At 38.2% G+C, this 22,762-nt stretch overlaps 2 protein-coding genes across 13 annotated transcripts; one reads left to right on the top strand and one right to left on the bottom strand.

Annotated features, from left to right (window-relative positions):
- The first annotated feature begins 2,857 nt into the window (after positions 1–2,857).
- Positions 2,858–8,547, top strand: CREBZF (CREB/ATF bZIP transcription factor). Of its 11 annotated transcripts, XM_045071312.1 has the most exons (5): positions 2,859–4,202; positions 4,411–4,488; positions 5,558–5,626; positions 6,250–6,364; positions 7,404–8,547. In XM_045071312.1, the coding sequence occupies exons 1-2, from the start codon at positions 3,121–3,123 to the stop codon at positions 4,424–4,426; spliced, it is 1,098 nt and encodes a 365-aa protein (XP_044927247.1). In that variant the 5' UTR covers positions 2,859–3,120; the 3' UTR covers positions 4,427–4,488; positions 5,558–5,626; positions 6,250–6,364; positions 7,404–8,547. The 11 variants fall into 11 exon arrangements, with proteins under 11 accessions (XP_012917398.1, XP_044927249.1, XP_044927247.1 ...); XM_013061943.2 differs by lacking the exon at positions 6,250–6,364; XM_004763505.3 differs by having other exon boundaries at positions 6,250–8,547.
- A 3,388-nt stretch (positions 8,548–11,935) lies between these two features.
- Positions 11,936–20,499, bottom strand: TMEM126A (transmembrane protein 126A). Of its 2 annotated transcripts, XM_045071315.1 has the most exons (6): positions 20,354–20,487; positions 18,953–19,073; positions 18,121–18,246; positions 14,659–14,852; positions 12,794–12,908; positions 11,936–12,178 (listed from the first exon to the last, which is right to left on the bottom strand). In XM_045071315.1, the coding sequence occupies exons 3-6, from the start codon at positions 18,210–18,212 to the stop codon at positions 11,986–11,988; spliced, it is 594 nt and encodes a 197-aa protein (XP_044927250.1). In that variant the 5' UTR covers positions 18,213–18,246; positions 18,953–19,073; positions 20,354–20,487; the 3' UTR covers positions 11,936–11,985. The 2 variants fall into 2 exon arrangements, with proteins under 2 accessions (XP_044927250.1, XP_004763565.1); XM_004763508.3 differs by lacking the exon at positions 18,953–19,073 and having other exon boundaries at positions 20,354–20,499.
- Positions 20,500–22,762: the final 2,263 nt, after the last annotated feature.

Below are 22,762 nucleotides of genomic sequence, written 5' to 3'. Positions count from 1 at the left end.
GAGAGTGTGAGAGAGAGCATTAGAGGGGAAAAGGTCAGAGGGAGAAGCAGACTTCCCACCAAGCTGGGACCCAGATTCAGGACGGGATCCTGGGACTCCAGAGTCATGACCTGAGTAGAAGGCAGTCGCTTAACCAACCAAGCCACCCAGGCGCCCCAGAATGTGGTGCATTTTTAAGACAACTAACTGCTCTTGTCTCTTCAAAAAGCCAATATTAAGAAAAGCTAAATAATATAAAGGACTCTTTTAGAGTGAGAAATGGGGGGAAAAGAAAAACTTTATAAAAACATAACCAAATGCAGTACATGACACTTGATTGGATCCTGGCTCAAAGTAAAGTATCCTCTATAAAAGATTATTATGAGGAAAGCTGAAGGAATTTGAATATGGCATGGATAATAGATAATGTTAGCAAATGATCGTTAATTTTCTCAAGACCTTACATTAGTGTTATGATTATGAAAGATAATGTTCTTCTTCTTCTTCTTTTTTTTTTTTTTAAAGATTTTATTTATTTATTTGACAGAGAGAGATCACAAGTAGGCAGAGAGGCAGGGAAGCAGCCTCCCTGCCCAGCAGAGAGCCGGATGCGGGGCTCCATCCCAAGACCCCAGGATCTTGACCTGAGTGGAAGGCAGAGGCTTTAACCAACTGAGCCACCCAGGTGCCCCGAGAATGTTCTTATTCTTAAAGATATATAATTAAGTATGTTGGGGTCATGTGTCTGGTCTGCAACTTTGGGATGACTCGGCAAAAAAAATTGTATTTTACAAACATTTACAAACAGATCAAGCCTATATGGCAAATGTTAATTGTTGAATTGTTGTGTCTGGGTATTGGATAGTATTGCAGAATTAGTGTGGATACCGTATTGTTGTTCACATATTCTGTGAAATATTTGGAAATGTTTAAAGTTATATATATCTTTTTATTATGCACAGATAAAAGATATAAAACTTCTGTTATTATAAAACTGAGAATACTTAAGTGAAGTGATTTCCTATGCAGTAACACGTCTAGGGAAAGAGACTGATACTTTAACTTTCTATGGGGTTTAAATTTAGAGACCCTATTATTATGGTTCAACTATCACTAGAACCACTAGAGATGATTGCTAGAATTTTGATGTCCAATGTTACACAGACCCATTTTTGGGTAATTTACATATTCATTACTCCCTGAGTAGTAGTTTCACACACCTGATTTTGAGAATCATTATCTTAGATTTTATATTCTGCATTTACACTTCCTAACATATTCGTCTCAGATGGCAATTTTTTTTTTTTTAAGATTTTATTTATTTTTCAGAGAGAGAGAGTATGTGCGTGGGTGAGCATAAGCAGGGGCAGGGGTGAGGGAGAGGAAGGAGGGTCTCTGCTGAGCAAGGAGCCTGAGGCAGGATTAGGACACTAGGACACTAGGATCAGGACCTGAGCTGAAGGTGAGCTGAAGGCAGACGTTTAACCAGATGAGCCACCCAGGTGTCCCTCAAATGGCAATTTTCTTATATTTGGAAAATATGCTTCAGGAATAATTTTTTAAATGAATCAATAAAACCTTATGTTAAAACCATTTCAAGGAATTATAAACTCTACCTGACAGAGATGTATCTTTTGTTCGTTATATTTTAGTATGGAGAAGAGATCACAGCATTGTCACAAGACTTAAGGGGGAAGAAACTTCTGAAATTCCTAAAGAACATTTAGTTGAAACCCCAGAGTTCTAAGGAGAAGAGTTTCCCTCTATAGCCCATTTCAGTATTTATTTTTTAAATCAGAATTTTTTATGATTTCAAGTAAAGTCAATGTCAGAGAAAATATGATCCTGAAACCCTGATCAGAATAAATAAAATATAAAATGTAAAAAACTAATTTAAAAACCCGTGGTTATCAAAACTAAGCACGTTCATAAAATTGCCAACGCAATACAGAAAAGAATACAACAGAGCTGTTCAACCTGGCCGCGGGGTTTTTAAGGGTACTCTTTTTACCCTGATAGATGAAAAACAGCAACAAGATCAGGCTCATTCAGGAAAAACCAGAAACTATTCTATTTAGAATGTGATTAATAGTCCTTTTCAGAAAAACAAAAAACAAAAAACAAAAAAAATGTCGGTTTCATGACACCCGCCCCCCAGCCCCCGCCATACAACAAACAGGAAAAAAGTCACACACACCATTCACTCAACAAAACGACCTCTGTTAACACAACCGGCAATACAACCATCACTCACACCGTGAGATGGTGGCAGTACAAAGACTGGCACGCATGTGCGCACCCACGCGTGCTCACGATCACGCCCACTACAGAACACACACAGAAAATAGGTTTGCAATATTATCACCGACAAGGACAAGACGATTTTTTGGTTGTTGTTTAGAAAATGCATAGAAATGGCTTAGACATTTTAATAAAATTAGTATGATAAAAATTTGGAAAAATTATGTTGAATGACTTATTTACCTCTCTCTCTCTTTTTTTTCCCCTGGTACTCTGTTGGGTGAAAGGATTGCGCGTTACAAACGGAAAGGGAAAGGAGCAATTTCAGGCGGTATCTGATCACCAGTCGTAAAATTCCAGGGAAATGCAGGATAACTTTAAGATTATTTGTAAATTTGGTATTTAAAAGTTCAATTCTGAGAGAGAGTAGTTTCACTTGAAGTTGGAAGCCTGAATACGGAAGCTCGAAAAGCGAAGGCGGAGAGAGTAGACTGTCTCTCAATAAATTCAGGTTTTGTTATTTTTGCCGCTTGCGGACTATGACATCACTGGAAAGCTGAAATTACTCCCATTCCAGACCTCACTGAACTCTCGCGATACTAGAGCCCTGTGGAGCGCGAAACGCCGTGGGAGGGGCTGGGGTGAGATCGACTGACTTCCGGCCAGGCCGTTGTCTGGGTGGCGCGGTCGAGTCATCGCTGGGCCTCGCAGCTTCGATCTCCCATCCCTCCCCCCCGCCCCGGCGCGGGGGGTCGACCAGCCGAGTGGGGTGGGAGGTGACTCGGACCTTCCCCTTCGTTCCGCTCTGGTCAGCTCCCTGGCCCCCCGCGCTGGGGTCCCTGGGGCCCGCGAGGCCCGGTCTGAGGGGCCGGGGCCTACGTGGGCCCGCCGCTGGGCCCCATGAGGCATAGCCTGACCAAACTGCTGGCGGCCTCGGGCAGCGACTCCCCAACCCGCAGCGAGAGCCCGGCTCCAGCCGCGACCTGCTTGCTGCCCCCGGACCTGACCCGGGCGGCGGCGGCAGCGGCGGCAGCGGCAGCGGCAGAGGAGGAAGAGACGGCGGCGGCCGGATCTCCCGGCCGCAAACAGCCGTGCGGCGACGAGGGCGAGTTGGAGGCCGGGAGGGGGGGCCGCGGCGGCGTGGCCGTGCGCGCGCCCTCGCCCGAGGAGATGGAGGAGGAGGCGATCGCCAGCGTCCCGGGGGAGGAGACGGAGGATATGGACTTTCTCTCCGGGCTGGAACTGGCAGATCTGCTGGACCCCCGGCAGCCGGACTGGCACCTGGAGCCCGGGCTCAGCTCGCCCGGGCCTCTCTCCTCGTCCGGCGGAGGCTCGGATAGCGGCGGCCTGTGGAGAGGGGACGACGACGACGAGGCCGCGGCTGCCGAGATGCAGCGCTTTTCCGACCTGCTGCAGAGGCTATTAAACGGCATCGGAGGCTGCAGCAGCGGCAGTGACAGTGGCAGCGGCGAAAAGAGGCGGAGAAAGTCCCCAGGAGGAGGCGGCGGCAGCAGCGGCAACGACAGCAACCAGGCGGCTACAAAGAGTCCCCGGAAGGCGGCGGCGGCTGCTGCCCGTCTTAATCGGCTGAAGAAGAAGGAGTACGTGATGGGGCTGGAAAGTCGAGTCCGGGGTCTGGCAGCCGAGAACCAGGAGCTGCGGGCCGAGAATCGGGAGCTGGGCAAGCGCGTGCAGGCACTGCAGGAGGAGAGTCGCTACCTACGGGCCGTCTTAGCCAACGAGACCGGACTGGCTCGCTTGCTGAGCCGGCTGAGCGGCGTGGGACTGCGGCTGACTACCTCGCTCTTCAGAGACTCGCCCGCCGGTGACCATGACTACGCTCTGCCCGTGGGAAAGCAGCAGCAGGACCTGCTGGAAGAGGACGACTCAGCGGGAGGAGTGTGTCTTCATGTGGACAAGGATAAGGTGTCGGTGGAGTTCTGCTCGGCGTGCGCCCGGAAGGCGTCGTCTTCTCTTAAAATGTAGGGTCAAGTAATCTGCTCTTTATCCGCGTTTACCCCTTTCAACTCCCTTACACCATGTAAAACACCTTAGTGGGACATCTTCACTGGACACATTTCAGAGGAGGAAAAAGTAATATTGAATCTTTAAGTGTTTAGCTAAAAGCATGAATGTGACACTGTAACCAACTCCTAATGATAACATGTGACTATTAAATCTCTCTGACAGTTTCTTTTTTAGGTGATTTCCTTCCTGCCAGGCTCCGTTGTAGGGGTTACAGAACAGTCGTTCCCGCCTCACAACCTGGTAAGGATCCATCTCTTCACGTAACGCTCATGCTCTGCTGCTTAGTCTACTTTAATGGGCAACATCTCAATTTGTGTGCGTGTGGGGTTTTTTTTTTTTTTTTCTTTTTTCGAAGGTGGGAGGGGAAATCTAATTTGGGCCCTGTCCACCCTGGAAACAGACTTGTGCTGGTCAATAATGTATTTAAGATGCTTTTTATGGTTGAAATAGCTGTTAATGTGTCCCCTTGTTCAGACTTGCGTGTACCTAGCTCTTCTGTCCCCAGTGTGGACATGGCCTTGGATGACATCGGTTCCAACTGTACACTGAAAGCTGCTAATAGAGATACAGTTTGGAGACAGTGAAACAGGTGAAGTTGAATGGAAGTTCCGAGTTGTACAAGGTGCAAATTGGAATTCCAATTTTAGAGCAACTTTTTAGAGGTTGACAATAAGTATTTGGGCTTGCACAAATGTGATAGTTATTTTGCTGGAGATGACAGAAATATCTTAAAATATTTGGGTATGCCTTTTAGTTTTCAGTAGGAGATCTAGAAATACAATCTAGAGTAAAAGATTTTAATATCTCACCACTAAAGAAGTTGGAAAATAACATGCATCTCTGTTAATTAATTGAAGGAGAATGAGAATGGATAATGAAATGTTTCTTTGAGGACCAGCACAGTGATTACCCTATCACTGACTATAAATAAATTGTTGAACACCTTTACTTTTGTTGTATTAAAATTTAGGTTAAATTTATGTATGATTAGATATTGAACGTTGTGAAATGTGAATGAAAACGTGTAAAGTGAGGCTTCACAAAGAATCTTACTCTCCTTATTTCAAAGGTTTTTGTCCTATTTAAAAATAATTTTTGAAATTGAGTGGTTCTGGCTACCTAAGGACACGATTGACACTTTTTCCAAAGATGGGACATATTCTTCCCTTGAAGTACTGTATTATTCATTGTCCAATTGTATAGATTTAGTGTCCTTCAGTGTAAGAGGCATTAAGAAATTCTTTGTGAAACATCACTGTTTGATAAAGTATATACATATTTAGCATCCTTGTTTTTCTTTGTGCTAAAGTGGATACAGCTGTTGGGGCAGAAGAGACGGGACCAGCTGCTGGCCACATTTCCTGCTTTATTTTAAAAGGTAGTATAAGAAATGAGGAAAAAGAGGTAATATCAGGGCTTCTGCTGTCTTTTATTTTAAAATGTTCATAATTAAAAAGTATTTTCCAGCAGTCCAAAGATGTAAGTTATCTTACACATGTTTTATTTTGTTGTTATTTGGTTATAAAAATGGAATCCTTGTTCTTGCACAACTGTAAATGTTTTGTTGCTAGATAACACAATTTGAGACCTAACTCGGTCTCTGGTTTCCAGTGCATTACAGCATATTTTGTAAAATCACCTACTGCACTTGAGCATGAATGGGTAGTAGCCAAATTCACAACCTGGAGTGATGAACCTGCTTATACCTAAGTGCAGGAGCAAGCCCCTCACAATGCAGCTGCATGGATTTTTAGTGCCTACTGAATTATATATATATATATATATAAACCAAAAGTAGTTGGAAAAATTATTTGAAATGACTAATTTGTGCTATCTCTATGGAATATGTTAAATGTAGCTTTTTGAAACAGAAGCCTTGAATTGAAATTTAATTAATACTTGAACGAACATTTTTGTATATATTTCTTTGTATATAATTTTGTGCAGTACCAATGACAAAAATACGGTGTCATAATAAAACCAGGTTTGTTGATCTTTCAGTTATGGGCTCAAAGAATTTATTCATCTCTAACATGACATTGGAAAATAATGGATGAAAATAGGAAAAATGATTGTTGTTAATGCTGACTGTGGGTCTTAAAAGGTTCTGGAAGCAGTAAGTGTGTTTTTCTAAAACCATTCCCTTGGAATATTTTCTTCTAATGTCAGTGCTTTTCCTGCATTATTTGAAGTTCGGGGCTGGGGAGAAACAGTAGTCAAAGCTTTCTGAATTGGGATGCTTTGAAAATTCCAAGTGTAGATTTTTAGGATGTCATTTTATAAATGGCAGTTTTTGGAATTACTTGATTAAGAACTTTTGAAAATGGAGATTAGTATTGCCTATTTTTAAAGCTGCTTTGTTAGGCTCCTTGTTTTAACTGTCTTTTCTTAGTTTCCATTTCATTCTTTTTTTTTTTTCCTTTTCTAATTTTGGTGACTTAGTGATTTTGTCATTTTTTACATCAACTTCATGGTCTTGTTTTTACATGGTATTGCATGTATTTAGGACCTATCTAACAGGGGGTTTAAATAAATTTGATCATATTTATGTGTAAGCACATTTTACTGTAAATGTTTGGGTTTCTGAATTTACAACAGATCTGTTTATTTCAGTATGTAGTAAACAATATCTTAAAGTGTCCTATTCACTACTTGTTAATTAAAAAAAGTTATGATTAATATGAAACTGTTGTCTTACTATTTTTAGAAAATTGTGTTCTAAATGATTAGTAGTTGGATAAAGGAGATTTCTGGAATATATGGATTGCGTTGAAATTTTAAGGTTTGGCTCTATTTACTGTAGAGGTTGAAAACATCTTAGTATTTGGGGAACTTTTTTTTTTTTTCATCATCTTTCCTAATTGCCTCTATGGCAAAATGATACAGAATTAGTGTAAAGAGGGTAGCTTTTTGATACTTGTTTTCTGATGGTGACAGGAATTCATACATTAATTGAACTAACACACCATATTGACCTCCTATTTCTATCATATTGACTTACTGTTTCTGCACTTTCTTGACCAGTTCTAACTAAAAAGGTCCACGTTTGTTAAAATGTCACACCTCTGATAACCGGCAAAAAGTGTTCGAAATATTTTAAATATTTGTGCATTTTGTAATCACTAAATTAATCTCTTTCTCTTCTCTTTAAACAGCTTAGCAGTGTCTGCAAAAACGAATCTTTTCCTACAACCTGTTAACTGACTGGACTGATGGTAACAAAGTAATTGTGGGAGCCATGTCGGTCAAAAATTTGGCATCTGCTGAAAAAAAATGAATGCCATTTTCAAGTTCCCAAATTACTTCTATACTGATTTCACTTTCCAGATTTCACTTTCCAGAAATGGAGATATGAAAAGATTCTCTGGAATCCTTGAAAGACTTACTAGAAATACATGAGACTAAGTTAATTTTGGAACAAAATTATACTTTTTTTTTTTTTTTTGGTCTTTCATGGGAGTGATGATCAGTTCTTTGCATAACTTAAAAATTGTAACTGTTGGAGAAGAGAATTGCAGTATTTCATCAAGGAATATTAGATTCTTTACATAATCAAGAACACATTCTATGGAATAACATTCAGTGGTGTAGAATTACATAAACAGGCCATCAGGGATCACAAAGCATATCATGAGTCTGTATTTATTTCCTGGAACTTGAGAGCTAATCTTCAGTATAGGCAGACCTTGCTGAGTAGAATATAAAAGTTAATGTAAAGTCCTTAACTATAAAGAGTAGTCTTTTTAAAATAGATGCATTGATGTGTCATGTGTATCTTTGAAAAAATTATGACTGAATATGTGAGTAGTTATTTGCAATTCAGGGTAATAGGATGTTCGCATTCTGAGGTTTTGGCTTCTTGAGTTTTCTCTGAGTACTTGACACTTTTTGACTATTTTGAGGTTTCTAATGAATGGTATCCTAGTTTCTGATGTTATATATTAAAATGTCACCAGTGTTATGTAAGGGCTTTAGTATTTTGGATGATGGGAGTGTTTTTTTTCCACATAATATGGTTGTTTTACTTAATTGAAACATTTTTCCAGTTTATTACAAGTGTGAAAAAACACTCAACTCTGGATTGTTTATTTCATTTTTGTTGGATTATGTTAATGCATTCTTTCGTCTGGTCTAGACTGAGTCATTTTATCTTAATTGACTCATTGGGAAGTGTGCAGATGAGAGGTGGGAGGGGTAGGAGATTGGCCCAGAATGATTTATCATAATAACTATACAGTTTGGTTATTGTATGATACTATACTAAACCTATTAAACCCACTCTGTTTCTTATAATCTAAATTTAGTCAGTGTCTGTGATGCGAGGCAGCAAAGAGCATGCCCACTGGCTTATACTTAGCTGATGGATGCTTCTAGGATACAAACGCTACAGCTAGTGTAATTCTACAACCAAAGATTTGGCATTAACAATAGTTGATGACAATTAAGAATGGAGTGATTCACTGACAATGAGTAATTACCTTTAAAAATTTGTGATCACCTAGTTCAGCATTTTGAAGTACTAGTTTAAGGTCTCACTAATTTAATCAGATTTTTAAAGCTAACTAATCTGATTCTTGAAAGTTGAATAGGCAGTAAAATACTTTGAAGTGTTTTTTCCCCCACACTCATTGTCAACACAAAGTTTTGAGACCTTTCCAAATGTTTATATTTTTATATTTTACTGTGCAGCTTTTCCTTCAGAAACCAGTTAGTTACCACCTAAGCAAGGGACAAAATGGGGAGGTCTTCCACTAGAAACTTGGAAAATGTTTTGTGTGGCCAACACAGTATTTTTCACATATCTGAATTTGACTATCTCAGTCCTCTCTGGCAGTTACTTGTTATTGTCTTACCATACCATACTGCTCTCAGCTATGACCTAGACTACAATGGTCATTTACTTTCAGTTTTGAAATGGAGAAAAATGAAACTGGAAGTAATTTAAATTCAGAAAGTAAATGACTATTATTAGGAATATAGATTCAATATTAGAGAAAAATAAATATTTTAAAAAACACATAGATTATAATAGTTGCTTGTGACCTTGGCTTTGCTCCTTTCATTGCTTTGGTTACTAATAAGTGTTTTTATTCCTTTTTTACCTTTCCCGGATTTGTACACTCAAGATTTCGTAGAGCCATTTTCCCCACTTTTTTAAAAGGAAACCAGCTCACAGTGGACTTTGGTAACTTTTATAGTTTTGTTGAACCAAAATAATTTTTGTTGCAAATTATTCTGCTTAATTTTCAACCTAATTTAAAAACGTAGTCTTTAGTGGTGTTTTGAAAAATTGTGTAATTATGTTAATATGCAGATTTGATTTTTATTGGTGGCCCAACTTTTTTTTACACTGCCTCTGAATTTTGCATCTTTGCTGTATACCCACAGAGGTCAATTTCCTAGACCCCTCTGGCTTCTAATGTCCTGCATGCAGTTTGGGGTTTACAAATTATATCAGTATCTGAAGTACAATATAATGAGTCCTCCTAAAGCCAGATAACTATACCACGTAATTGTAAGATGGATTTAAATAGTTTGTTTAGTATTGCTGAACTATTAAAAGCTGTCTTCCTGACTGAGGCTGTGTTCTTTAGGTCTTAGCTACAAATGACTGTTCCCTAAATTGTAATGCAGATCACAGTAAGTTTACATGTATTTACCTGCCCCCAGGCAAAAATTTTGGTCTACAAGGAGACTTGTAGCAATAGATGTAAAATAATATAGTCTTTTGCTTACATTGCCCATTTACTAATTGGAAAGATGATTTAAAAAATACATGGTAGAGGACAGATTCTAGAATCCTTTTTAGTTACAGAAACCATTGCAAACTCTTCTCTTTATAGATGGTAATATGCTAGGAATGTATCAGGATAGGAAAACAATTTGTACTGAATTACCAACTTAGTTATATCAGTGGTTTTGAATTGTCCAAGTTGATAGCACCATTCTGAAGGAATCTAATTTAGTAATTTGGGTTTCTTACTTTTGAAGTCAGAAACTACTTTCTCATCTTTTTCTCTGCTGTGATAAGTAGAGCTTTCTTTTAAATAAAAATGATAGACTATACATATAAGTGTATAATTTTGGGTCAGAGAGCTTTAAGTAAAGCATATCCATTATAGAAAGCAGAAAATTCAGCAAGAAATCAAAACATAAAAATCACCCCTAATTCTCTAACCAAGAGAATATTTTCAGCAAAATAAAATTTTTTTTTGCTCATAATTGGGATCATTTCATATATAAACTTGCTAGGGAATACATTTCAAGGCACTTGCTGAATATCAGCTTTGCTTCCTGAAAAATTTTAAATGTATTTTGTTAATTTCATTTAATTTTAAAATCTTTAGCTGGACTGCTTTCTCTTTGAACAGACCCTGAAAGCCTCACTCATGAGGCTGCCTCTTCTAGGTGACAAGCTAAATTAAATTCTCCTTTCATATAATTAAGTAGCATAAGATTATTTAACAAGTATGTCACTGTACTTGAATAATGAAGATGCTTGTCAATATGATCTGGGATAGTACTTATTTTATTTGGTATGATTGGCTTATTTCATTAGAAAGTGTTGATCTAAATCTGTATTGTTGTCCAATATTGTACCTCTTAGCCATATGTAGCTAAAAAATTTAATTTAAAAAATTCACTTATTTAGTTGGAGTAGCTACATTTCAGGTGCTCAGTAGCCACATAACACTAGTAGCTAACACTGTCAGTCATGTATAGAACATTTATTTCCATCATCGAGTTCTGTTGGGCAATGCTGATTGAGATGCTGTCACATAAGAAAATGGTTGAAAGAACTGAAATGAAAAGTTTTACAAAGGGGAACACAAAAAGTCACTTCAAAAATTTAAATGATCTGTCTTGGGAAATGAAGGCTATTAGACTAGGCTATTTTAGAAAACAAAAGCAGGAATATAGGAAGAATATAGCTTCCATTTAAGTGCTACCATTTAGTCAAGTGCTATGTTAGTCAACTTCCCTATATTATGTAATACCAGTCCTGAGTGAGGTTACTGAGGACCAGAGAATAGAGGTTAACTTGCTTAACATCACACAGCTGAAAAGAAGAGTCCTAGGTATGTGATCCCCAAAGAACTGTCCCAACTAATGGAAGCTTCAAAAATAGAATTTGCCTTAATTTTCCAAGAATATAGTTTTCCAAAGACAAATAAGAGGACTCTTGAAGTAGGTAACTGTATCATTGTACCACTGCATCAGCTTTATCAGTCAGTATATCAGCTCTAGCTGAGCCTACCATTTTTTAGGACTATTGGAATTGATTCCTCTGTGAGGAAGGTTGTTATATATGTTCTAAATTTCTATTAAGAGATTAATAATATCTATGAAAACAGTAAATTAGGAAAACATAGTGAACATCTGCTTAGTGAACTGATCCTCATCCCTACCTCGCATTTTCATTCCTGCCTGGATTCTTTGAGGTTTTCAGTAAAAACTGCTGTATGGTTATTTTTCCTGTTAACCCAAATATGCTTAATGTCAAGGAGTGGAGCAAGCATAGTAGAAGAGACTATTAGGCAAACTAGAGAAGTTAAGCTCTTGTTTAAAGCGATAGCCCTTACTAATATTCACCCTTTGGTTGCTGCCCTGTGTAGCCATATGTTAAAGGTCCCAGAACTATACCTCATATGATTAAAAGTCTACGTTTATTCATACACTAAACACATTTATTCAAACATTATAATTTTATTTTTGTGTACACATTTGTTTTAACAGTCACTGAATTTCTAGGCCAGGTTCAGGTAACTGAAGGGCCTTTATAAATAGTTTATATTGTTTAGATCCAAGGTATCCTGCGAACATAGTCTGGAGCAAAATGGGAAATAACATCTTTCTAAAGATAGGCTTAGAAACTCTAGTCCAGTAAGTTAAGATGTTTCCTTTCTCTGGTAGCGGGGCTGACTCATACCTATGAGAAAAGATTGAGACAGTTCTATAAAGATATTTAATCAAATGGCAAATCCATGTACAATATATATTAATCCCAGAAGTCTTAAGATAAAAGTAGTTAGGTAAAGATTAAGTTAATCCAGTTACTCTCTTTGATAAATATTGTTGGTCCTGAAAACTGTACTTTTGTTTTGTCCCTTTCTCCACTTCACCTCTGAAGGCTCATACAGCTTAGGTTGCTTGGTAAGGTTCTATCAGAAAATAACTGAATTCTACTTTATAGCCGACCATTTTGTGATGGAATTTTCCTATAGTGGAATTGCTCAAACTCTAAACACAGAACATATAATTAGCTATCATGTAAGGCACAGTACTGTTTGTAGCTTGTAGATGGCATTCAATACACAAATTAAGGTAAAGAACGTGAACTACACATGCAAGAGGTATGATGGGATCAATTTCTAGAACTGTTTTCAAATTCTTAAGTAATACTATAAGAAAAAAAAAAAAGCCTAACTCTTTCAAATTAAAAAACATTGCCTTAAAAGCAGAAAATTATCTATGTTAATTTGTGCATTTTCTAGGTAATCATTTAAATATTGAAGTTTTTCATTGATTATGAGAACAATCTTACCTGGCTGCTAAGCCACCATTCACAGGTATAGCCAAGATAATAGGGTACAGACCACCCAGAACAAGACCAACCAGTCCACCCCGTGTTATGGTACAGGTTTCACAATTCAAATCACCTAGGAAATAAATCAGTTCTGAAAATGAAGGTCATGATAGTCAAGCAAACATGATATAAAGAATGCAAGGTCATCTTAAACCTCAATTTTTAGGCAGCAAATGCAAATCTATAAGGCATGTTAGAAGGTACAATTATATGTACAGATAACCTAAAATGCTAGAGGATTTTTAATCTCAGTTTGCACTGCTTTTATCTTTCTGCACTTGTATTGGCAAACCTGAGCTAATATTTTTCTGTCTGCAGAAAACGTTTCACCCATGGGAATTTTTTGATTTATTTATTTATTTAACAGAGAGAGCACAAGCAGGCAGAGAGGCAGGCACAGATAGGGTGGGTTGCTGGGGGGTGGGGGGGAGCAGGCTCCCTGCCGAGCAGAGAGCCCGATGCGGGGCTCGATCCCAGAACCCCGGGATCATGACCCAAGCCGAAGGCAGAGGCTTTAACCCACTGAGCCACCCAGGGACCCCAACCCATGGGAATTAAAAAAAAAAATTTGTACTTCATCTTTTGTTTTTACATTCTATAGTGTGACTATTTTTACAAAATTATGTATTTCCAAGTTAGTGTAAGCTGCATTAAGAATAGAAAGCTAAGTTTTACTCAGTCTGTTCAGTTGACTGGATGGTAGCTTTCCCTAGATCATAAAAATTCTTTCTACAGTGATCATGGGGATTCAAGCAAAATATTCATCCAGTTTTGAAACCAATTTGGAACAGCACTTCAGAGAATTTAAATGGACTGTCTTCCTGCTATCCCACCATTACCTGTGGTAATATTTTTCTGTGAAATCAGTCAGATTTTTCATGTTTCCCTGTGCTGCACTACTGCCCTTCACAGATTATACATTTTTTTTTTTTTAATTGAAGGTTTGTGGTAGCCTTGTTTTGGTCAAGTGTGTAGGCACCAATTTGCAAGCAGCATTTGCCCACGTCATGTCTCTTGTCACATTTTGGTAATTCTCGTATTTCAAACTTTTTCATTATTACTATATTTGTAACCATGATCTGTAATAAGTGATTACCACACACTGGAAATCGAAATGATGGTTAGCACTTTTTAGCAATATTTTTTAAGGTATGTACATTGGTTTTTTTAGACATAATACTATTATTGTACCCTTTAAACAGACCATAGCACATTTTAAACATAACTTTTATATGCACTGGGAAGTCAAAAAATCAATAAAATCAATAAAAAATTAATATGACTTTACTGCAACAGACACTTTATTGCAGTAGTGTGGCAAACCTGCAGTATCTCCAAGGTATGCCTGTACTCAAAGCACTCAGCATATATGGTAAACTGTCGAAAGGAAATCAGGTCTCCATATATTTGATAATTCTTGTATATACATTTAGTGCTTTGAGAGATTTTCTATGTAAGTAGACTCCTCTTCCCGTAACTGTTTTCTCTTTTGAGGGACTTAACTAAATTTTTTTTTTTTTTTTTAAACCCAAGGCAGTCATCTTTAAAAAAAAAAAAAGTTTGCAAATACTTCTTTATGTACTGTGGGAAAGATAAGTTAGATTACGTATTTAGAACTGTCATGTATGTGTATTTTACTTGTACAAAAGATTTTGCTAATATGACCTGCCACTTTACATAGGCTAGCAAGTTTCAGTCTTATCCATGCATTCACTACAATATAGCATAACAGCTAGCTACCTGATGTTAATATTTAAGGATTAGTGAAAGGTGCAAATAATATATACTAAAGCAAATTCTGGTGATAGTGAAATAGAATTTACCTGTAATCAAAGGTAAACTTACAAAACCTCTGTAAGATAAGTCTGCAGTCAAAAATGGGATCACTGACATTGGTAAGCCAGCAGCTATACGAGCCTGGGTCACATTTAAGACGCGTCGAAAAAGACTATTTGCTATTAGACCACAGAGACCAGCGTTAAGTCCAACATATGCTGAGCCATGTTCGAGCAGATTCCTGAGTGGAGACAAAAAAGAGAATATTTTGGGAGGTACTATATTTTGTGTGTGAGTTGTCCAACAATTCTGGTGTATGTCTGAAGAGTGTGATATGAATGCTTCTCCTTTGGGTGAAAGTACCAGTATCCTCTCTAGCACAATAGATAATAAGGTGGTACTATCTTATAATCACTGATTTTTATGTCAGGCTTCTCCACTAGTCTTTAAGTGAATAACCTGAAGATAGTGGATACAAAGATACATTCATCTTGTGGTTTCAGTAGCACCTGACACCTAAAAGGCATTCAGTAAGGTGGAGTTAATTATGTTTCCTTTCACTTTACTCTGAAGCATTAGTCAGAATAGGGGGGTGGAGGAGTGCTAACATTTAAGGGATGCTTTATGCTAGGTACTTTAAACAACTCACTGAAATAAAGAATAAATTGATGATTGAGTTACTAAGTGGTTTTTAGTCAAGGTATATATGAGTTTTAAAATGCATGTTCTGTGCTAGCTTTAGTTTTGGAAAAAATAATACCTAAATTTAATGCTAGATACTGAAAGTATTCTAAACTCTTCAGCCGAGTACTTAACTTTATTTTTCTACCTGCCTTGCTATCTACAACAAAAGCATCAGTCTCTTAAATTTTCATTACTTACTAGCCAGAATAGCCACACAGTATCTCCTTAACTTCTATGGTTAACACTTAAAACAGCTTTTCTAGGAATTCCTAACTAAGCTTCCTGCATTGCATAAAGCATTACTTTTCTTACCTGTCACTTTGCAATCATAATGGTGCTTGTCATTCAATCACTGACCACTACATGCAGCAGACTTGATGCTGAAGTCACAAAAAATTTTCTACCTTCAGTGTTTTCATAGTTTATTATTGGAGGATGAAAGACATGTGAGCATGAGATACAACAAATCTACTGAAATGGTAATGGAAGTACAAAAGAGAGTTTAAAAACTTAGGGTACACAAGATAGTATTTACAAAGTGAGGAGAGCCTACAGAACCTACCAAACAGTAACAACAGAAAACACGAATGTGAAAGACCTGTATGTTTTTGGTTTTTGTTTTTAAAAGATTTTATTTATTTGTCAGAGAGAGCGAGTGAGCGAGCACAGGCAGACAGAGTGGCAGGCAGAGACAGAGAGAGAAGCAGGCTCCCTGAAAAGCAAGAAGCCCGATGCGGGACTCGATTCTGGGACCCTGGGATCACGACCTGAGCCGAAGGCAGCCGCTTAACCAAGTGAGCCACCCAGGTGTCCTAAGACCTGTATGTTTTTGTGGGCACTGAGGGAATGGGAAACTTGAGCGTGTCTTCTGAAATACTTTTATCTTCATAACAATCTGGTGAAGTATACATTATCTCAACTTTAGTCCTAGCAACCAAATGCTCAAAGGTAAACAGTTTGCCCATATATATTTTTATATATTATTATAATTATTTTGAATATATAAATTAGGCTATAGACTGATGTGAAGTATTTTAAAAACAACGAATACGTAAATAAAAAGGAGTGCAACTAGAATCTGAACAGCAGTTTGTGGTCTCCCAAATTTTAATTTCCTATGGCTTAGAGTCACATTTTTTTAGTTAATAATTCAGTAGGTACAAAACTTACTATCTAATAGCTCCTTTCCAAGTCAGTTTTCCAAAAAAGTGCCTTTACTAATAGAGACTCATGATTGTTTGGCAACACACACACACATTCAAAACTAGACACATGAGTGAAACACAACTATAATATATTTAACAAGTGGCAATGAAATATATGGTACATAAAATTATTTTATAGATCAGAAAGGTTTTTGATATTAAAGTTTCATACACCTAAGGGCTTTTCAAATAACTACTAAGTATATCAAATGATAATGCAAGAAGGGATGAGGATTCAAAGCTGGAAGGACAAGGATAATAGGAGCAAAGGAAAATAGGGAGTAAGGCAAAGATGAGACACTATCATCTGCTCTGTTTAGGTACCAGTGTTTGAGAGCAATTTACTATTTCCAAACCAAAGCTTACTTTGCAGTTCCAGCTTGCTTCCCCACTGCTTGTTGATTCTAATTTGGTTAAAGTACCAGTGATATAGCCTGCTCTTTTCTCTTCAAAGCTGCCACCATCTACTCTATTCCTTGTGTCAGTCTTTCTGGTGCTTTACCTTACTGACCTGGCAACATGGACACAGGCCCTTTGGGGCTTGAAAAGTTTTTCTGTTATCTACCTCAGGAAAATAACAAAAAGGATGTATAATGTGTGTGTGGTGGGGGAAGAGACTTCAGCTTATGAAATCTCACCAAGTTCTTACTGCATCCTGAGTTTATAGGTTCTCTCTTGTTCAGAGGGTAAATGGCAGCAAGGCTGAAATTTACTCAGGACAGTTAAGATTATGATTCTAAAACATATTCCTTACCATCACCACTTCCAGACTACCATGCCAGTTTTCCTACTGTCTTTTTTTTTTTCTCTGCTACCTTAAATCTAATTCCCAGAAGCAACTGGAATGTTCTTTAGAAATGTTAGCTGGATCATCTCATTTCTGGCTTAAAATTCTTCCTGTTCCTTCAGCCTTATGCCTACTTCCCTGTACTTCAGTAACACTGGTTCCTCAGATATGATCAACTTTTTGCTATCCTGTGGCTTAGGCATATGCCAACCAGTCTGCCTGTGACAACTGTCCCCCTACCCACTCCCTAGGCTGGCTCTTTTTTTTTTTAAAATCCGTTTTGGCCTCATAATTTCTCTTTAAACGGAACCTAGTCAGAGAGGTCTTCTTGCTAAGGAAGTGCACTATAGTTCACTCAGTGTTGTCCTCAAAGATCAGTATGGTTCTTATATAGCATTTTTCTATTTAATGATAAAGATCTTTTAGCCATGATCCCATTTCTGTGGCATTCCTTGTCTAATTATATGTGTTACAAAGCACTCTCTTGGACTGTTAGACATAATAGAAATGCACTGACAAGACAATTTAAAAGCCATCTTAAAGGACTGTTACTTAGATGAGTCCATAAATGTTCACATTGAACAGTACTCTAAGCCAAATGGAAAAACTGAGAATGATCATATAATTTGATCCAAAGACATGAATTCTAGCCTCAACTTTCAGCAAAATGGTTAATCTCTTGGTCTCAGGTTTTCTCAATAAGAAAAGAAAAAGAGCTCAGTTTCCTTCTGATATTCTACGTTTATGTTCAAACCAAATAAATGTGGGATAATGAACCAATGATGAAAATCTACCTGGTAAAAAATATTTTTAAGTTATGAAGGGAGTCTTACCTTTCTGCTTCTGGGAGTTGGTTAATTTTCCTGGTTATGATATTGAAGATTAAGTTTTCCTTGACAGTATCATGTGGTTCATGATTTTCCATCTTGAGCCTTAAAATATTTTTCAATAATATATATCTATAGAAAAACAAAAGGGCTCATAAAAAGCTTTCTAAATACCATGAACAGTTCATTTAAAAAATTAGCTATAGCTTGATTCATAATCTGAAAAATCAATGCATACACATACACCAAAAAAAAAATACTGTAAGTGAAACAAACCAGAACATGAAAAACACCCCATAAGGCTTCTAAGAAATACAGAATATCTTTATAAGCCTTAAAAATATTTCTTAATTTACAAAAAGCACTGAACATAAAACTAATATTAACTAATTAAAATTAAGAACTTGTGTTGATCAATAAATACTATAAAGGTAAGCCAGTGTGGGAGAAAATGTCTGCAGTATAACTGACAAAGGAGCAGTTAGTACCCAGAAAATGTAAAGAAGTGCACATCATCAAGAAGAAGGCAAGCAACCCAACAGAAAAACTGGCAAAAGGTTTGAACAGGTACTTTCCCAAAGAGGGAAGCAAAAAGCCAATAAACAGAAAATATGCTTAGCCTCATTATAATCAAGGGGAAAACAAAACAAAACACAACAGTGAGATATCCATACGTAGGTTAGCTAAATTAAAACCTGACAATTTCAGTTTCTGGCAAAAATGTAGGGTAACTGAAACTCTGGTGTGCTGCTGGTAGAAGTATATGGGTATAAACACTTTGGAAGAGAATTTGGTATTATTTAGTAGGTAGAAGAAACATACTACCAATTTCACTTACAGGTATACCCTGAAATAGGAACTAGCAAAATTTCTCTGAAGGGCCACAAAGTAAATATTTTAGGCTTTGCATGTCCAACATGTTCTTCATCTAATAGCCCAGTAGTTTCTTGATCCTTGCACTAGTTGGAATGAATGCAGAGTAGGCGCAGGATGGTGAATGATGAGTTTTAACGCAAAGATTTAGCTCATTAAGATTTCAGGGTAGGAAAGTTAGGGAAAGCACAAGTTTCAGAAATCACAGCAAAATACATGATCTTATGAAATTAGATTTTCATGGTTATCTATTTGCTATAAGGTTAATTTACAACACTGATTTACTGCTGGGTAATAAAGGTCATTGGGAACATGTTAAGTGAGATTTCATATCCTTAGACGCAAAATTAAAAAGTACAATGTAGGCTTAGAAATTTACATGTAGGTTTCCTGGACTCAAACTTCTTAAGAGCCTTGGTTACCATATCATGACAGACACAATCTCTGCCCTACGCGTGTGTGTAGATACAAAATCCGGTATACACAGAAAGTGTACAGTGTACATACTGGAGGCAGGTGTGTGCACACGTGTGTGTATAGAGCCATAAATTCAGGATATAGACAAAGTGTATGGTGTATATATCTGAAATAAAAGTTACTTCCTCAGAAAATCCTGCCTAATGCTATCACTAGTTTTCTGCTCTACGCTCTGCATAATGGTGAGGTTCCGAGTTCTGTGAACTAGCTTTTTTTTTTTTTTTTAAGATTTTATTTATTTGACAGAGATCACAAGTAGGCAGAGAGGCAGGCAGAGACTGAGGAGGAAGCAGGCTCCCTGCTGGGCAGAGAGCCCAATTCGGGCTCGATCTCAAGATCCTGAGATCATGACCTGAGCCCAAGGCAGAGGTTTTAAGCCACCCAGGCACCCCAATGAACTAGCTATGTCTAAAGTGTACCTATTAAAAGTCTCCCTTAATTCGGTAAAAGTTTGACACGGCAACCTGCAGTAAGACGTTGTGTGTCTGTTACTAATAATAAATCCTAATCCAAGATAAAACCAGTATCTAAGATAATGTATTTAAATACTACAAACATTTCAAAAGGCGCTTGCATTAGCTAGCTCACGTCCCTCAGGTTAACCATGAGACAAGTCAAGTGGGGACTCTGAAAATTAAATTAGGCCAAGGTCACTCTGGATATTGGTAGTAAAACCTGGATTAAACCCAAGCGCAGACATTTATTTTCTCTCTTGGTTTAAATATAAGATCTTTTCTTCTGGGTGGAAAGTGAAGAGACCGTAGGTGCCGTCTCCCCTCCCCCGCTTCCGACTCAGTCCCGGAATTTCATTCCCGCACTGCCGGCAGACAGCGTGTCACCGCGCTTTACTTCTCTGGATACCCGGCCACTTTTTCAGGGATACCAGTACCTTGTGCTCTCCTCACAGCATTCGGTGCCTGCACCGGTCCTCTGCAGGCCACGCTGGGAGCTCACTCCAACTTTTGCTCTCCTACCCTGAACGCAGCCATCTTTGGCTGGCACGTGACTCGAGCCAGGCAGGCGCGGGGGCGCGGCCGCTGATTGGGCTGCCAGAACGCAGGCTGCCTGCCCGGGCGACGCCCTGCGGAGGTGTTTCCCGCCGAGAAAGTGCTGGGCTCCCGGGTGAGGAGTTTTCGGCGAGCGCGGAGGGTACCCTTTACACCCTCCCCGCTGCTTTCGAGGACTGATCTTGTGGAAATTGTGAAGTGTTGATTTCCTGCTCCTTCACTGAAAAGTAACCTTTAGACGCATTACCTCAGTGCCTGGCCCATAGAGCCTCTCTACCTCATGAGCTGACCTGTGGGGCATACGGAAACTGCACAGCCGTCCGCGTTCAATGGGGATGCGGTTCAATTGAAGTCGGAACCAGCTGAGGTTTCTTTGCGCCGTCAGTTTTTCATTGTCCCTACCATCTTGAGCTCCGTGTGCTATTTTATAATCTGGCTAGTTGTCCTGAGACCTGAGACAACCTGAGACCCTCAAGAGTCAGCAAGAGCTTTTCCTGAGGATCGCTCGTGCTCTGCCAAGTACTGCTTATAGAAACAGGTTTGGTTAAAGAAAAACCTGAGAGCGAAGGAGCTGGTGGCTTCGTAAATCGGAACAATTGAGAACCAAAGTTTTGGAACAAGCCTCTGAAGGCCTCTCAGTTCTCATTCCCACAGCTTCCTTTATCATCTATAAAACCGGGAGGGGGGCGGGGGGGCGCAACTACACTCTCTTTGATTATTGTGTAAAGTTGTGAGGATCCTAAAAGTGCTTATCCGGGTTTCTTTGGAAACCACTGAGCTTTGTCAAGGAGAAAGAGGTATTTCAGGTAGAGGGGGAAATTTTCATTGGCGAGGTGAGCAATAGAGCACCTCAAACTGCTTTGGCTGCGAGGAATTTATCCCATGTCAAATCGTCACTTGTCCGTAAACCCGAAAATTAAAACAGATCCTCAGATTCCGAGGAAGGTCAGCATACGCCCCAGCTGGAAAGTTTCCGAGGTAAATGCAGGGACGGTTTGAGAAAACCAGTTTATTAAGATGCTAACTATAACATGTGTCCGTGCGCATGTGAATATTTTGTTTCCATTTCATAATCTTATTCCAATTTAATTGTTAATGGTTTGAAGCTTATTTTGAGATTTATTAATGTTCATTGTACAGTATCTGTAGCATGCCTTTCTGGAGTAATAAAAGCAATTTAGTATATTGAGATTTTATTTAAAAAATCAGTTCTTCACAAGACAAGAAGAAATGTCCATTTCATCTAAGTTCTCAAATTACAAGCTTAAATTGTTCACAGTTATTTCCTTATTAGCCTTTAAAACCTGGAGAATCTGTAGTGAGGTCATATCTCTCATGATACCTGTCATTTGTATCTTCTCTTTTTTTATATTGGATCAGTTTGGCTAATGGTTTATTATTTGATTTTCTCAAGTAACCGGGCTTCTTTATTGCTTTTTTTCATGTTGTTTTCTGTTCTGATCTCTATTATTTGTTTTCTTTTTCCTACCTGGAATTTAAGTTGCTCCTCTATTTGTAATTTCTAAGGAAGAAGCTGAGGTCATTTGATGTAAGATCTCCCCCAACCCCAGCTTGTGTCGAGTGGTGTGAATTTCCCTCCAAAGACGGTTTTAACTCTGTCCGACAGATTTTGAAATGTTTATTATTTCGATTTGGTTCAAAACACTTTCTAATTTCTCTTTGCTTTTTTCTTTGACCCATGAGTTACTTAGAAGTGAGTTAGTTTTCTAATAGTTACAATTTTCTGGGTAACTTTCTGTTACAGATTTCGAAGTTAATTCCATTGTGGTCACAGGATATAGTTTATATGACTTGAATTCTTTAAAATTTATTGGTATTTATAGCCCAGATTCTGGTCCATGTTGATACATGTTCCATATATAATCAAACAAAATGTATGTGCTGCTGTTGTTGTGCCAAGTGTTCTAAAACATCAATTATCACAAGTTGGTTCATAGTACTGTTTAAGACTTTTTTTATCCTTTCTGAATTGCTACCGACTTGTTCTATCAATTACCGAGAGGTTATTGAAATCAACTATAATGGACATTTTCCTACTTCTCCTTTCATTTCTAACAGCTCTTGCTTCATGTATTCTGAAGATCCATATGAAATGATTAAACATTTAAGATAAACTGATCCATCATTGATTAGGAAATAACCTTCTTAGATCTTGGTAATACCTTTTGCTTTGCAATTTACTTTTTCTAATATTAATATACCCACTACAATAGCTTTTTTTGATTAGTGTTAGCATAACATAGCTTTTTCCATCCTTTTACTTTTAACTT

The sequence above is a fragment of the Mustela putorius genome, unplaced genomic scaffold (assembly GCF_011764305.1).
Source record: "Mustela putorius furo isolate JIRA1106 unplaced genomic scaffold, ASM1176430v1.1 tig00003987_pilon_pilon_pilon, whole genome shotgun sequence".
Lineage (NCBI taxonomy): Eukaryota > Metazoa > Chordata > Mammalia > Carnivora > Mustelidae > Mustela > Mustela putorius.
This window is presented reverse-complemented; position numbering and strand designations above follow the sequence as displayed.